Source organism: Euleptes europaea, chromosome 5, assembly GCF_029931775.1.
Source record: "Euleptes europaea isolate rEulEur1 chromosome 5, rEulEur1.hap1, whole genome shotgun sequence".
NCBI classification, from domain to species: Eukaryota; Metazoa; Chordata; class Lepidosauria; order Squamata; family Sphaerodactylidae; genus Euleptes; species Euleptes europaea.
Window position 1 is genome coordinate 322669 of NC_079316.1, and position 15432 is coordinate 338100.

The 15432-nt window shown below is 56.3% G+C and overlaps 1 protein-coding gene across 1 annotated transcript; it reads left to right on the plus strand.

Moving 5' to 3' along the window:
• The first annotated feature begins 1328 nt into the window (after positions 1-1328).
• On the plus strand, positions 1329-13125 carry LSG1 (large 60S subunit nuclear export GTPase 1). Its single transcript, XM_056850122.1, has 14 exons — positions 1329-1436; positions 2072-2198; positions 2536-2656; positions 4633-4719; positions 5278-5364; positions 5772-5832; positions 7568-7744; positions 8423-8797; positions 9189-9290; positions 9406-9549; positions 10173-10296; positions 10741-10820; positions 11884-12045; positions 12946-13125. Exons 1-14 carry the CDS (start codon positions 1329-1331, stop codon positions 13123-13125), a joined length of 1935 nt encoding a protein of 644 aa, XP_056706100.1.
• Positions 13126-15432: the final 2307 nt, after the last annotated feature.

A 15432-nucleotide genomic window follows, 5' to 3' on the forward strand; every position in this document is an offset into this window, starting at 1 on the left:
TTTGAACCGTTAGCCTCTTGTGGCTTGGACTACCTGTCTTACATGGTGGCTTTTTTAGTGGCCATCACTTCGGCCAGGAGAGTGGGGGACATAAAAGCACTACGCCACTACCCCCCATTCCTACAAGTCCACGCCGACAGGGTGGTGCTCCGCACCAGCTTAGAGCATCTCCCTAAGGTGGTCTCCACTTTCCACACCTCCCAAGAGGTAGCCCTACCTGATTTTTCCCCCGCACCCTGCTAATGAAGGAGAGGAGTCTCTTCATAAGTTAGACGTTCGGAGGGCTTTATTGATTTATTTACAGCGGACTCAACCATTCAGGGTTGACCCTAACCTGTTTGTTTGTTTCTCGGGCCCAAAAAAAGGCAGAGCCGCCACGTCTCCATCCATCTCTAGGTGGGTACCAAAGGCCATCAGGTGCGCCCGTGACCTTGCTCGCAAGACATGCCCATGGCAAGTCAGGGCCCATTGTGCTCGGGCTCAGGCGTCCTCTGCAGCTTTTTCGGCCTCTATTGGTTTGAGGGACATCTGCCGGGCGGCTACCTGGTCATCTGTAACGACGTTTATAAAACGTTATGCTATGGATGCGGATGCATCTGCTGATGCCGTCATGGGACAGGCTAGGCTGATGTCAGCGCGCAAATAACATTCTGAGCTTTGCAGCCTCACCCCCCCACCCGCCTCCTTGTATTTGTAGCTTGCTCTTCTCCCATGGGGGGGGGGGGCTGCACAGAGGCCACGGCCATGTCAAACCCCGTGGCCCTTCCCTGCCGCTGTCCTTCCAGGAGGGGTCCTCTGGGCAGCACCCCCCCTTTCCCCTCCCCCCCCCCGTGGCCTGCTGCTGCAGCTCTACCTGTGGGGGGGGGGGTCCCGCGGCGGCGAAGGGGGAACTGAGGGACGGCCGCTCCCTCCCAGCCCCCCCACCGCCACGTGACCATAAAGGCGGGAAGAGCCGTTGGCGGAGGGGAGGGGGGGGCAGCGTCCCTATCACTAGGCAGAAGCTTCCAGAGTCAAAAGTCTCCGCGGCTGGCCTGCACAGAGGCCGCGACAATGTAACGTGTGGGGCCAGAGCGACACGCGTGTCAGCGCCCAGGGCCGCCGCCGCCGCCTCCATCTCCGCGCGCCGCGGGCGCCCCCTGCTGGGGGGAACCGAAGAAGGCCGGAACGGTGGGGCGGCGGGGGGGGGCGGTGCCGCGACCCACCCGGACGCTTAAGGGCGACGCGCCCAGCCGCCCAGCGCCATTGGCCGGGTTGCGTCACGTGGCCGGGAAGCGCCCCTGGCAGCGTGGGACCCCCCCCACCTTCCCGGCGGCGGCGGCGTCATCATCATGGGCAAGAAGCGGGGGGCGTCGGGGCGTGGTGGGGGGGGCCTGGGCCGGTCGCTCATCCGGGAGTGCAGCCAGCCGCGGGGGGGCCGCCGCGCTGCAGCCGGTTGGGTGAGCCGGGCGGGGGGGGGGGGAGGAGGCGCTGTTGCATCTCCCGCTGCTTCAGGGACGCGGCTGCGGGCGGGCGTCGAGTGCGAGGAGGGTAGAGTGCCTCTGCGCGCGGAGGCTCCGCCAAGTTCCCGGCAGCACAGCACAGGCCGGGTCGGGGGGCCTCGTGCCCAGGGGCAGCCGGCGACGGGAAGCCTCCCGCCCCCCCCCCAGGAGCGGGAGGCAGCAGCGTCTAGGGGGAGCCGCGGGGCGCCCTTGTGGCCAGTCTGGGGGTTGTGGGGGCCCCTGGCTGGGGAGGGGGGCTTTGACCCCTTACAGAGCAGCTCCGAAGGATCGGAAGAGCCCCCCCCCCGCGACCCCTTTTCATAGGGCGTTTCCTGGCGTTGTGGGTCGGGCAGAGACCGGGCAGCAGCGCTGAGTTTCTGTGCTTTATCCTGCCCCCCCTCCCTCCCTCCCTCCCTCCCTCCCTCGCAGGGTCTGGATTTCCTCCACGTTGTGTGGTGGGGCGTAAGCCTGCGCCAAGGGCCTTGTGTGTGGGTCCGGTGGAGAAGCCAGCCTTCCAGCCCTTGAGCAGAACGGGTCTCTTGGGCAGTGCGGAGCGCCTGATCCTGGCCTGGGCTTCCTTTCTTTCCGCACAGCTCCACACGAGTGAGTTAAACGATGGCTACGACTGGAGCCGCCTCAGCCTGCAGTCGGTCACGGAGCAGAGCGCCCTGGAGGAGTTCCTGGCCACAGCCGAGCTGGCCGGCACCGAGTTTGTGGCTGGTGAGTCCGTTGACCCAGCCGAGGGCCGAAGCCGGCCTCCTGTTGAAACCCCCCTTTTTTGTTTTGCTGCGTTGCCTTTCTCTACAGCATGGTGTAGTGGTTAAGAGTGGCGGACTCTAATCTGGAGAACCAGGTTTGATTCCCCACTCCCCCGTATGAAGCCTGCTGGGTGACCTTGGACTAGTCACAGTTCTCTCTGAACTCTCTCAGCCTCACCTGCCTCACAAGGTGCCTGTTGTGGGGAGAGGAAGGGAAGGCGATCGATTGTAAGCTGGTTTGAGACTCCTTAAAGGTCAAGAACATCGGGGTATAAAAACCAACTCTTCTTCTTCTACAGAAAAACTGAATGTCAGGCTTGTTCCTGCTGAGGCTGGGACTGGCCTGTTGACTGCCAAAGAGACGGAAGAGATCCGTGAGCTGCATGAGCAGAACAAGCATTTCTTGCGCATCCCGCGGCGGTGAGTCTGTTGCTTTGCAGCGTTCTGTTGGGGCTTCACAGTCTGTGAAACCAAAACAAAAAGGGGAAGAATAAATTTCAACCCAGAAAAACCAGGTAACTAAGAAGGCTGACAAAAGGCCTAATGTCAGAATAAATACGAATGGGTTATGCGTGTTAAATTAACAAAGCTTTAAAGCATAAGAAACAGTAAAAAAATTCAATTAAAACCAAATGCATTTTGGCCACAAGGCCTTTCTCAGTGATACAGATGATTAAAATATACACTATAAAGTAAAATCATACAAAATAAAATGTGATAACTCGTGTTGGGGGGAAGAAATAGGGGAGAAGAAAAAAGATCACAGATTAATTATAAAATTTTAAAAAGGAATTTCTAAAATTATTATATTATTTTTAAAATTTGTACCCAGCTCTATCCCAGCCAAGGCCAGGCTCAGAGCGGCTCACATCAAACATCATTCACAACATAATCCATATTACATTAAAATACAGAAATATAGTTGTACGATTAAAACTCTGAGTTCCATAAAGCTAAAATCCAAACTGGCACCCAATTTCTTGCCACACAGGTCAGCAGCCGGACCGGAACGGTCAGGATCCCCAAGTCAGATCAAACCCAGATAAATAGGGGAAGGGAGGCCAGCTATGGTGGATGTCACTGCTGCCTCAACCAGAGGCCTGGTGGAACATCTCCACTTTACAGGCCCTGTGGAACTGCACCAGACCCCGCAGGGCCCCGGTCTCACTTGACAGAGAGTTCCGCCAGGTCCAGGGCCAAAAGCGCCCTGGCCCTGGTTGAGGACAGCTGGACACTTCTTGGGCCGGGGGCTACCAGCAATCTGCTGTTTGCTGAGTGTAATGCTCTTGAAGCGGGCATGCATTTTTGTCAACCTTTTTGGTTACCTGCTTCACCTTCTGTGCCATTCCCCATATATTTTGTAACATTGTCGATTTTTGCGAATCAGCATGTGGACTTAAAGCAACAGGCCACTAATACCTGAGAGTGTTGCTTGTGTGGTGAGGTGCAACATCCATCCTAGAACAGGTGTATTAAACACCAGCTGTGGAGGACCAAGAGTCCAAGAAGAGTGCACAATTTCTGATGCAGTCAAAATGCAATTTATTTCTTGATTTAGCTCAGCGCCAAGTCATATGTTATAGCAGGAAATCTGTGACTTATCTCTTGATTTCTTTAAACAACCAAATGCAACTGGGGTGTTGGGTGGTAGTTTATTTAGGGTACGAGCTGATGATTTGTGGGGCATTTAACCATTTCCTTCTTGCACTGTTTTTTCTGATCTAAGTTGCCTTTCCCCCCAGGCTCCATTTTTGTTCTATAGGGGCGCGTGTGCGTGTTTACTTTCTTGTTGAGATTCAAGGTGGATTACAGGTTGTGTTCCGGCTGCATTGTAAATAGCATCCTTGAAGAGAGGGCAGGAAGGCAATTCAGATTGAGAAAAGAGTTCTGTACTGGTCTGCACACACACCTGTGCAGATCTGTTATGTCTCTTCAAGTATATTGCATAGTTTGGGTCTGAGAAAAGCACTGGTTACAGCGGGGGTACAATTTTGCATTTTGTCCTTTATGACTAAGGGGCACTTGCTGTAGTCCTGGAGCAGAAAGACATTCTCGTAGCAACCCCTGAAGCAGCAAGTGCCCTTTAGTCACTCCCCCCACACACACACAGTCACACACTTTGGGACTGAAATATTTGGGAAGGATGATGCTGCCCCTTCCCCCCTCGCCGCCTTTTCTCTGTCATCTTTGCGAATATCCTTTGGGCTTTCCTCTGGTTCCTCCTCAACTTGCATAGCACCTCCCTGGGGGGTGGGGGGTTATGTTGATTCTTGCCGTGGGGTTCGATGCAGCTGATGCCATTTCAGCATTGATGTGCCTTTGCTGATCTGATTTGTGCTTGAGAAACAAAAAGAGAGGCAGCCCTGAAGCAGGATTTTTCTGGCTGGTTTCTGCAGGCCGCATTGGGACAAGCACACCAGCCCCAGCTCATTGGACCAAGCGGAAAGAGACGGCTTTCTGGAGTGGAGGAGGCAGCTTGCTCGGTGAGGGGCTCCCCAGCTGTTTCTGAGAGCACCACGGCGGCTCCTTTCCCCTGCCTGGGCAGGAGGAGATGCACAAAGCAGTAGTGGCTGCTTCTGTGGTCAGGGCCATGAGCCAGAACAGGCTTCAGGGGGTTTCTGGGAGCTTTGGGGGCCTTCCTTCCCCGGTGGGGGTGGGTATGCCGGGCTCTGCCACTGGGACAGCTGGCTTGGGATAGACTGGCTGCTGCAATGGTGGGGGTGGGGGAGGCAGCAGCACCTTTTAGGTTTGGGTCCCCTTCTGGGCCGTGAGAAGAACAGCTGCCCAGATGTGGAGTCCATTACAAGGACAAATGAAAAGCATTTTGCTTTAGGGAACAAATACTGTTCCATCCCTCTGACACAAGTATTCTTCCGTTGGTACATGCAAGGCATGGGCGGAGAGGGGGCTGGTGGGTTGTGGGGGCTGTGCTGCAGGCCGGCCTGGCAAATCCTCCTTGAAAAGGGGGCTCAGAAGAGGTGCTCTGTCCCCTTCCCCCGCTTCCAGCTCACAAATATGTTTTGTTCCTCGGCACGCTCAAGTTTAGAGGAAGAAGAGAAGCTCATTTTGACTCCGTTTGAACGGAATCTGGAATTTTGGCGGCAGCTTTGGCGAGTCCTTGAAAGGAGGTGATGCTCTTTCCATACAGGACCTGCCCCCCTCCCCGTTCCCAGTGTGAGGGAGGGAGAGGCGGCTGGTGAAGCTCCCCAGTCCTGCTGCTGCAGCGGTGGGGGGGAGGGGACGAATCACAGCCCAGGCGTTGGCAGTGGAAAATCCATTTCCAGAGACACAGCATTGGGGGCTGTTGGGCTGGATGCCGGGGGTGTGAGTGTGAAAAATCCACATGGATTTTTAGGGCTCACAGGTCAGAGCTGGCACTCCCCTTGCCCCCCCCCCCCCATAGCCAGACATCTCTGGCGAGTGCTGCCTGCCCCTCAGCTGCCGCTCTTCTTCAAGGGCCCTTCCCTCTGTTTGGGCTGTTGGGGAGGGCAGGGGGAAATGGCTGCTCCCTCCCAACCTCCCTCCTCTCTTGCAGTGACGTGGTGGTGCAGATCGTAGATGCCAGGAACCCCCTCCTCTTCAGGTGCCCTGACTTGGTAAGTGAAGGGCAGGAACTGACATCCCCTCGTCTTGCTCTTCAGCCTGGGGGCACAGGACCCTTCTCGCTCCCAAGGCCAGGGTTCTGCGCACAGAGGTCCCGGCAGCCCCCTCCCCTGCAGTTCTTTGCCCCCAAATGAACAGGGCTGCAATCTTTTAAAGAGGAATCAAACCTGGATTTCAGAAGGGGAGCCATGGCTGGTGTGTCAGCACTGAAGGAATTCCAAACCCAGAAAACTGACCTGGAGTGTGAACATACATTTATTTATTTATCATATTTCTAGCTCTCCCTCCTCTGCTGAAACCAGGAAGTAAATAAGTAAAAATAAACAAAGAAAAACAGGCATAAATTAGTCATGTGATTTTAGAATGAATATGATAAAAATTGGATCTCCTATGAGTTTCTTGATAAATACATAGAGAATTGTAACAATTAAGATAAATTAGGCTCTAAGCTGATAGGCAGAATGCTGTGTGGGACTTGGAAGTCCAGCATACAAGATACGTTCGCCTGATACGAGGTCCCCTTGGACTGAAAGCCCCCAGCAAAAAGCCCGGTGAGACCCTGACGTTCCACTTTTTGGAGAGAAGGTGCAATAAGGAACAGAAATTAATTGTTAATCATGATTGTCTTCTAAATAAAACAGTTGTCCCAAAAGGGGTAATGCAAATGAGTAGTAGAAGTAGGATACATCTTGGTAGCTCTCATTAGAACTCTCAAAGCAACATTATCAGGCTACAAATAGAACTGTTTGTAATTAAATCACAATCAATCTACTTTTTCTTCAGCTCCACTAATGAACTGTATTGTTCTGAAATGCACTGTGCCCAGCCAGCAGCTGCACCGTCCCTTGGTTTTGAGAGGACAACGCTTCACGCACATACAAATGATTAAAGTCACGATTAAGCTCTGGGAGAGCCCCTGTGCAGCTTGTGTTCACCTCGGTTGCTGTCTTTCAAGCCCCCTGTTTGCCACCCCACTGCCCTAAAAGTCAAATCCTACAAAAGCCTGAAAGGTGTGAGATGGAAGGAGAAGGGCCATCCTCCCAGCGGAGGATTAGCGGGTCTCAAGTGGGAGTGAAGATCCACCCGTGGAGTCGGGATCCTTTCAGAGAGAGATGGAGGGGTCTGAAGATTGAGCCCTGTTGCCTGGTTAAGGTCCCTAGGGCTGGGGAGGGAAGCAGTTTTTGCTCTGTCTCCGCAACACCCGGGGATTTCTCCTCTCTGCTGCGTTCCGAAAGGGAAGGGACCGTTCTTGGGTTGGGGTCTGTGGCTCTGGGAAGGGCTTGCCTAGTGGTTTGTGAGCTTTAATGGGGAAGGGCAGGCTTCTCCAGATTCTGAAGTCTAGCCGGGGTCTATGATTCTATGTCACGCAGAAGCACCTTCCTGTTGTGAAGAAAGGCACCGGCCTCGACCCTCTGGCCCCCGGGTTTGGCTGGGATGGGAACTGCTGTGGGTCAAGGGGTGTGTGTGTGAAAGAGAGGCTGCCTGAACTGGCCCTGCCACCTCCAGAACGACTGTGCCCGGGAGAGTCTCCGAGTATGGCAGGAGATGGCAGAGCCCTGCCCGGCTGGCCCACGGGCCTCTTACTGCCAAGGAGGCTGTTGCTTGGGGGTTGGTAGGTGGCCTGGCCCCCCACCCAGTGTGCTGGCTCCTCCATGTGATGGGACAGGGGGGTCACGGCGAGGCTGGGTGGGAGGCTGATGGAGACCTTGCCCCGAATCTGTCTTGCAGGAAACTTACGTGAAAGAGCTCAGCCCAGAGAAGGAGAACCTCCTTCTCCTCAACAAGGCTGACTTCCTGACCGAGGAGCAGCGGACCGCCTGGGCGTGCTTCTTCGAGGACAAAGGGGTGAAGGTGGTCTTCTGGTCAGCCTTGGCGGAGGAGAGGCGCCTGGCATTGGCCTGCAAGGTAGCCTGGGGTGCTCCCTGCTGAGCTGTGGCACATATTGAGGGGAGGGCGGCTGAGTTCGGAAGAGGGGGCCTGTTCTCTAAACACCGCAGGCTCTTGGTGGGAATAATGCCACAATGTTGAACAAAGCTTTTTAAAAAGGAGAACTTTAACTCAGAGAAAGCTGCGATGGTGCTTTGGAGACCACTTTGCAAGGACTGGTGGGAGGGGGACTTTGAGGGGTTTTGGTTTCCAAAAGGGTGAGTTATGTAGGGAGGAAGCAGGTTCCACCTTTGGGAGCCCGCCAGAGCGGAGGTCCCCTCTCCCCCCTGTCCCCTCTTCCCCTGCCTCCAGGTGAGGTTTTGGGCAGTGGCACGACCTGTGTTCAGGGAGGCATTCACGCAGACCAAAAAGGCATTGGCGGGCTGCGTCTGCTCATGCACAGTGGCCATAAAAAGATCCCCTGAGTGGCATCGCAGATCCTCTCCGCGGCCTGCTCTTTGGGGGGGGGGAACCTTGTGCCCTTCCTTCTACCCCCAGCAGAGCGGAATGACTGGGTGGGCAAAGGAAGGGGCAGAGGCAGCCCTTGCAGGAGGAGGCTTTTGCGTCAGAATCGTAGGGGGCAGCTGGAGAAGAGTTCGCGGGTCCTGGTTGCTCCCTTGTGACCCGCTCTCTGCTTCCTTTTGCTTGGGGGTGGAGGCTGCAGAGGTGCCTGAAGGGGATGCTGAGCGGCAGCCCTCCCCGAGGAGACCGGCCTCTCCCTCATGGCCACCTGGAAGTGGAGAGCAGGAGAGCGACTCGGAAGAGCACAGCTCGGAGGAGGAGGAAGAGGAGTACCAGGACTGCCAGGAGGAGGCGTGGCTGACCTGCTCGGAGGAGGCGGAGGGCGAGGCCCCAGCTCAGCCCTCCGGGGGCAGGAGGACTAGCGGTGCTGAGGAAGCAGGGCCAGGTCCCCAGCACAGCCGGCCCCTCCGGAACAGCAGCCACGTCATCCAGAGGGATGAACTCCTGGAGACTCTCCGAGCCGTCCACACCGGCAGGAAGCTCAAAGAGGGCGAGGTCACCGTGGGGCTGGTGAGTTGGGGCAGGTGCCCAGCAGGATCCGGGGTGTGTGTGTGTGATCCCTTGTGAGGGACCTGCCCAAGGCACCTCAGTCTTCTGACCCTTGAGTGGCTGTCTGGGCTAGTGGTGGGTGTTGCGGGTGAGGGTCCCCCAGAGGCAGAGTAGTCAAATGTTAGGCAACGTGATCTTCTCTAAGGAGATCACGTGCGAGATTGCTGGGACTGTGCTCAGGAGCTGTTTCTGAATGCCGGGGTGGAGCAGTTGAAGAGAGGTGAGTGCCTCTGGGCATAGGCAGAGTGGGGTTTGCTTGCCGCAGCCAGCCACGCTCCTGCCTGGGGCAGCAGAGCCAAGCGTGGGGGCCTCGGGCCCGCCTGTTGAGGCAGCGTGGTGCCTTCCGTCCTAGGTGGGTTATCCCAACGTGGGAAAGAGTTCGACCATCAACACTATCCTGGGCAGGAAGAAGGTGTCCGTGTCGGCCACCCCGGGGCACACGAAGCATTTCCAGGTATGGATGGAAGCAGCCGGCCGGCCATGGGGCAGGGGGGCCTCCTCTTCCTCCTCTTTGCAAGTGTGTGTGTGCGTGTGTGGTTTGTGTAGCCCTGGTTGGTCTCCCTCTGTAGACGCTGTACGTGGAGCCTGGCCTCTGCCTCTGCGACTGCCCAGGCCTCGTCCTGCCCTCCTTTGTGGCCACGAAGGCCGAGATGGTTTGCAGCGGGATCTTGCCCATAGACCAGATGCGGGATCACGTCCCCCCCGTCTCTCTGATATCCTTCTCTTCGCCTTTGGGGAGGGAGGGGCAGTTGGCAAGCCCCATGTGCAATCCCGTAGATGAGTACGTTGCATGAACAGTTGGAGGGCTGGCTGTACAGAGTACGTTGCATGAACAGTTGGAGGGCTGGCTGTACAGAAGTGGCCGGTTCTCTCCTTCTCTCCCTGTGGCTTTGCTGTCTGCGAGAAGGGGAGAGAGGGAGCTTAGGGGGGGCAGGAGGGGGCAGTGGCTTGACCTAGGATTGGGCAGGGGGAGCTGCTTTGTGGGAGGCGAGTGTCGCACGGCTCTTGTGCAGAAGAGAGAGGGAGAGCCTCAGGTTTGAGGACCCGCAGCCTTGGGGGAGAGCCCACGAAGAGAGGCCTCGCTGAGCTGCCTCCTTGGCCAAATGGGAGGGTCGTGATGCAGCCCCAGTGGAGGAAGGCCAGCCGGGAGGGCAGGGAGCATGGACCCCTGGGGCCGCTGATGCCATGAGGACAGGATGCGAGACCTGCTGGGCTGTGAGACCTGGCTGCAGCAAGGGGCCTCTGTCTGGACACTCGGGGCAGGGGGCTGCTGAGCCTTGTAGGAGATGGGCCGTTTCCACCCCCACCCTAGCTTGGTTTCCTTCACTCGGGTCACGTTTGCCAGCGGATCCCGCGACACATCTTGGAGGCAACCTATGGAATCAACATTGTCCGGCCTCGCGAGGACGAGGCGCCTGACCGGCCCCCGACATCGGAGGAGCTCTTGGTGGCCTATGGATGTGCGTAGAGTGGCAGGGCTGGGGCTTGTGTCTCTCCCAAGGACCGGGGGGGGGGCCTGAATTCCTTTTCCTGCTCTCCTTGGCTGATGGGTGAAAACATGGCTCTGCAGAGGTCTTGGATGAAAGAGTAGCTGTGCTTTGGAGAAGGGTTTAATGCAATCCTGATCTTTTCCGGTGGATTTTTCATGGGAGTAGAGCTGGGGCCAGAGCGGCCCCCTCCCCCACAGGCTGGATGCAAAGTCTGTGTATGGGGTGGAGCTGTTTCCGGTGTTTGGTCCCGGATGGGCCCACCCTGCTTCTGGACCTGAGACTTGGGGGCCCCAGCATCCGTCTCACCTTGGATGTTTGGCTGGGGTTCCTTGGTCTGCTTGCCTCCTGCAAAGAGTTTTGCTTCCCTGAATTGGTTGAGAGTGTTTCTGGTAACGCCCGGCTCTCTTTTCCCAGGTATGAGAGGGTTCATGACAGATCATGGGCAGCCGGACCAGCCCCGCTCAGCCCGCTATGTGCTGAAGGACTTTGTCGCTGTAAGTTAAGTGGCAAGTAGCGTGGATTCATGGAAAAGGGGAGATGCGATTCCCCCCCCCCCCCGCCCAAGTCCTCACAGGTCTCCCATTTGTAATTTAAATTATTTATATCGTGAATTGTTTGTCACTGCCTGCGTTCTAGTACTAGAGGAGCAAAAGTCCGTTGGGGAATGAAACAGAAGAGGAGAGAACCGTGTCAGCTGCTGTGAACTCCCTGGAGGGTGGAAGGAGGGGATAAAAATATAATTAAAAAAAGCATTATTGTATCTAACTTTGAATAGCGACCTCTGAGCGTGGGTCAAAGAACCCACAAAATGGGGCCTTGTGTAGATGGAGGCCCAGTTTTGCAGAACAAGATTAAGTGTAAAAAGGAAGATTAAAAAACCCTAGAGGCAGCCTGTGCTTCCTTAAGAAAAGAACGTTAAAGATCTCACGAGGCCCTGGGTCCTGAGATCTCTGTGGCTGTCTTGGGGACCGGCCAGGCAGCCCCCAGCCAACATTGCCAAGGATTTCAAGCCTCAGTGTCAGTGGGGGGGGGGGCGGGAGTCAGACTGAAATGGACAGGTAACGCTGGGGGGGGGGGAAATAAAAGGGTCAGTTGGTAGGAGGGTGGGAGAGAAGGAAAAGGGAGGGGCTGCCAGGGGAGATCAAGAGGGAGAGTGGGGGGAAAAGGAGATTCCCACTGCAAGTCTTCGCAGGTCCCCCACCTGTAATTTCAGTATTTGGAAATGCTGAAGGGCGGGGGGGCGCTACCTGCAAGCCTTTGGGAAAAGTGGAAATACATCAAATACTTATCGGTCTAAATGAAGTAGAAATGTGGAACGTATCAGGAATAATCTTTGCACCCACAATTGTATGCTTCTATTTGTGAAACTGACTCTAGTGTTGTCCTTACGAATATCCTCTATATCAGCAATGAACGTGCCCCGCTTCATCGGAGCGGAGTTTCAACGTAGCCCTGGCTGGCCAGAAACCTCACCCAGGGCCACCCTGCCCGAGACCTGTACAAGCCAGAGGGGGCCGAGTGTTAACCAGATCCCTTTGGCCTCTCCGTCCTTCGCAGGGCAAGCTGCTCTACTGCCACCCCCCTCCTGGAAGAGACCCTGAGGCCTTCCAGCTCTCTCACAGCGGGGGGGCTGCAGGCAAAGGTGGGTACCCCCCCGCGAGCCGGAACCCGAAGGCCAAGCAGATTGAGAACACGGTGGACAGGGCCTTCTTCCACCAGGTGAGGAGTGGGCTGCAGCCTCATCCTGGCTGCTGCGGGTTTTTTGAGGCAGGCTGGGCCTGCTTTGGCCCCTGTGCCCCTACCGCCAGGGAAGCCTTGCCAAGTGGCAGAGCCAGGAGAAGAGTTGGTTGGGAGGGGGGCACCTTCTGCAGCTTCTTCCCTGGTTTCACCTGAGGACCACCCAAGGCAGTGACAGGAGCACCGTTTGGGGGCAGGATCCACACTGAGTGCTGAGGAGCTGCTTCCAAGCCCCGTGTTGCCGCAGCCTTTGCCTCTCCCGAGCTCCGTGCTGCAGACCAGGGGAGGGAACCGGGTGGTGCTGGGTCTGGGCAATCGCCTGACAACCTTGGTCAGCCAGGAGAACTCTGCCCCTGCTGCCCCCCCCCCCGGGCGGACCCTGGTCCTACAGCCCGGTGGCTTCCTCTTGGGTTTCCTTCTTGCCTTCCCTGGCCTTCAACACACACACACACACGGCACAGCAGTAGAAAGCCAGCGTGGTGTAGGTTTTAGAGGGCTGGACTGGGAGACGCGGGTTCAGATCTCTCTGCCACAGAAGCTCACTGGGTTACTTAAAGCCAGTCGCGTCCTCTCAGCCTGACTTCCTCAGGTAGATTCGAGTTCGGGAGCACCTTAGACACCCACAAGATTTTTAGGGTATGAACTTTCGACAGACAAAGCTCCCTTAGATATCTGACGAAGGGAGCTCTGACTCTCGGAAGCGCACACCCCAAAAAGGTGCTCCTGGACTTGAATCCAGCTCTTCTGCTGCAGACCAACACGGCTGTCCTCTGGAACCTCCTCACAGGGCTTTTGCGAAGATAAAACTGGGAGAATATGAGAAGCTGCTGGGGAGGGAGGGGCAGCATACAAATGTGCAAAACAAATGAATCTTCCTTGCAGGAGAACATCCGAGCCCTGACCCGGGGGCCCCAGTCTTCAGTGGGCTTTAGGGTAGGCACAGCCCCTCTGGGGCATCTGGCCTCCAACGCTGAGGCAAGCCGAGGCAAACCCTGGAAGAAGCACGGCAACCGAAACCGGAAGGAGAAAATCCGCCGCCTGACCAAGCACTTGGAGGCCTGATGGAGCCGGGCTCTGCCTTCTACCGTATTTGCTACCCCTCCCAATTTCCTTTGTCTTTTATTGTAAGATTAAATGTTTATAAAAAATCTGGAAGAAAAAATGTTCTGGTGAGCTCCAAAGCCCGCGCAGCATTTGGGTGTTTGGTTGGTCCTGATAAAAGGTGTTGCCTGGGTGCCTGCCTTTGGATTTTGTGTGGCCCGGGTGTGGCTGGGCCTTGACCTGGATAGCCCAGCTAGCCCGGTCCTGTCAGATCTCAGAAGCTGAGCAGGGTTGGCTCCTCTGTCATTCCTGCCCATCAAAATCCATAACCCTGGGACAGCAAATCAGAAAGTTCTTCAGTTTCTTTTGACAGTTCTGCTCATCCACAGTCAAAGCTCAGGGCCGGGGCTTCTGCTGATGTCTCTTGTGCTCTCTCTGAATCACTGTAGGCCCTGTCTGTTGTTCTTATGGCTCCTATTGTTATTTTTACCCTGTCCTTCCCAATCAAAGTAGGTAGTTTTGAAACTGTGTGATGGCCTTATATGGTTGAAAACGAGGGAAGACTGGGAAGCACCCCATCTCACACCCCTCCCCAACCTCTCCGGTGCAATATCCCATGCCTTCCTCGAGGATCATGCAGCCCCCTTTATCAAAGTGGCAATTGCTCTTCAAGAGAGATGCTAAACACACCAAAAAAACACATTAATTGGTATGTTCAAAGTAAGAAAAAGAACAAGGAAGTGGTAGGCAGAATTGCCTGTTCTGGCAGCAGCTCTGCAGGGCTTCAGGCGGTGGGAGGTCCTTCACACCCCCTACTCCTGGGCAATCTGCATGGGAGATGCTGCCGGGATTGAACCTGCGACCTGCCTGCTCTAGCACAGCCCCTCCCTGCTGGGAAAGCCCCCAGACAGCTGTTTTGAGGGGCATGGGAAGGTGTTATTCCTCCCCCCCCCCCAGGCTGAAAGCAACAGAGAGGCTCAGACTTTGAAATAAAAATGTGACCCCCCTCCCTTCCCTGCCACCATAGCCTCAAGCCAAACTGTGCCTCCCCCCACACAGCAGAGCTGCAGGATGAGGGACCTCCTCATGGATCCGGATGCTGCTGCTGACGCCTGCCAAGCACACAAGCGCCATGCAAGGGGCAAACCCAGCATCTTGTGAACCGGGCACGAGCAAGAGGTTGGGGCTAGCTAATAGTCAAAGCCTGAGTGGTGACTATGAATTTTCCTCCAGGTCAGTCTGGCCCAGAGATCCTGGAGGGTTCCCCCCTTCCTCTGGGCATAGAGCAGGGGTCACTGGGGGTGGGGTGGGAAGGTAGCTGTAAATTTCCTGCATTGTGACGGGGTTTGGACTACATGACCCTTGGGGTCTCTTCCAGCTGTGTGCTTCGGTGCTGTGTTTGTCTGAAAATCCCTCAGCGCCCCACACCCCCCTCTGAGGGAGCCCCCTTGCCCATTCATGTCTCTGAGGGCTAGAGATGGGTGGCCCGGCCAGAGCACCCAGCAGACAATGGAGGAGACCGGAGAAAGGAAGTCCTCCTCCTGTGATAAGATAGCACACAATCAAGCGGGGTCTCCAAGTCAGCAGGCAGGGCTGGGTCAAGCGGCCATGGCTCTTGGGGGCATGCTGGCATTTCAAGAGCTCCCCTTTGGCCAGGGGCTGCTTGTAACCTCAAAAGGGCTGTCCCACCGGAGCTGGGGAGAACAGAACAAACTGGGCGGTGTCCCAAGACCAGGAGGCTGCTGGTGACAATTGGGCCAGCCCAAGCCAGCGTGGTGAAGGATGAGGAGACCAACATAAATGTTCACCGGGGGGGGGGGGCACGCTCTTAAGCCGTCGTCCGAGCCCTTGCCCCATGCAGGAGGCCCGCAGCTAGAGCCTCCTGGCCAGTGGAGTAGACAACTGGGGCCTGAAGACCTCCAGGGACAGCACTTCCTGCCCCACCCCGGCAACTGGACCCCTCCTTCAACTGCTCCTGCTGCTGAGGTCCACAGGGAATTCCTCTTGAGCCCCTTCAATGGATCACTTGCCTCTGTGGCACTGGGCACATCCATCCTCTGGATTTTGGAAGCGATTGGTCAAGAGCAGGCTGGGAGGGAGAGTGGGAGATTGTGGTCCTAATTTCTGACCTGGGTTCACAACAGAAACTCCCCAGGGGCAGGAAAAAGCTCTCAAATGGTTAGCCTGGACTGGAGTCGTCTGTAAAGGTGGCCTGTCGCAAACCCCCCCTCCCCATCCCATCTCTCCCAGAAGCTCAAGGTGGTCTACAGGATCCCCCCCCCCCGCCGCCACTTTTCCTCCCCAACACAGGTCAAGCTGTGAGAGAGA

Coding starts and splice junctions, on each gene's coding strand:
- LSG1 (XM_056850122.1), top strand. CDS start 1,329: ATGGGCAAGAAGCGGGGGGCGTCGGGGCGTGGTGGGGGGGGCCTGGGC. Junction 4,720..5,277: donor TGGAGGAGGCAGCTTGCTCG/GTGAGGGGCTCC, acceptor GGCACGCTCAAG/TTTAGAGGAAGAAGAGAAGC. Junction 10,297..10,740: donor GCTCTTGGTGGCCTATGGAT/GTGCGTAGAGTG, acceptor CTCTTTTCCCAG/GTATGAGAGGGTTCATGACA.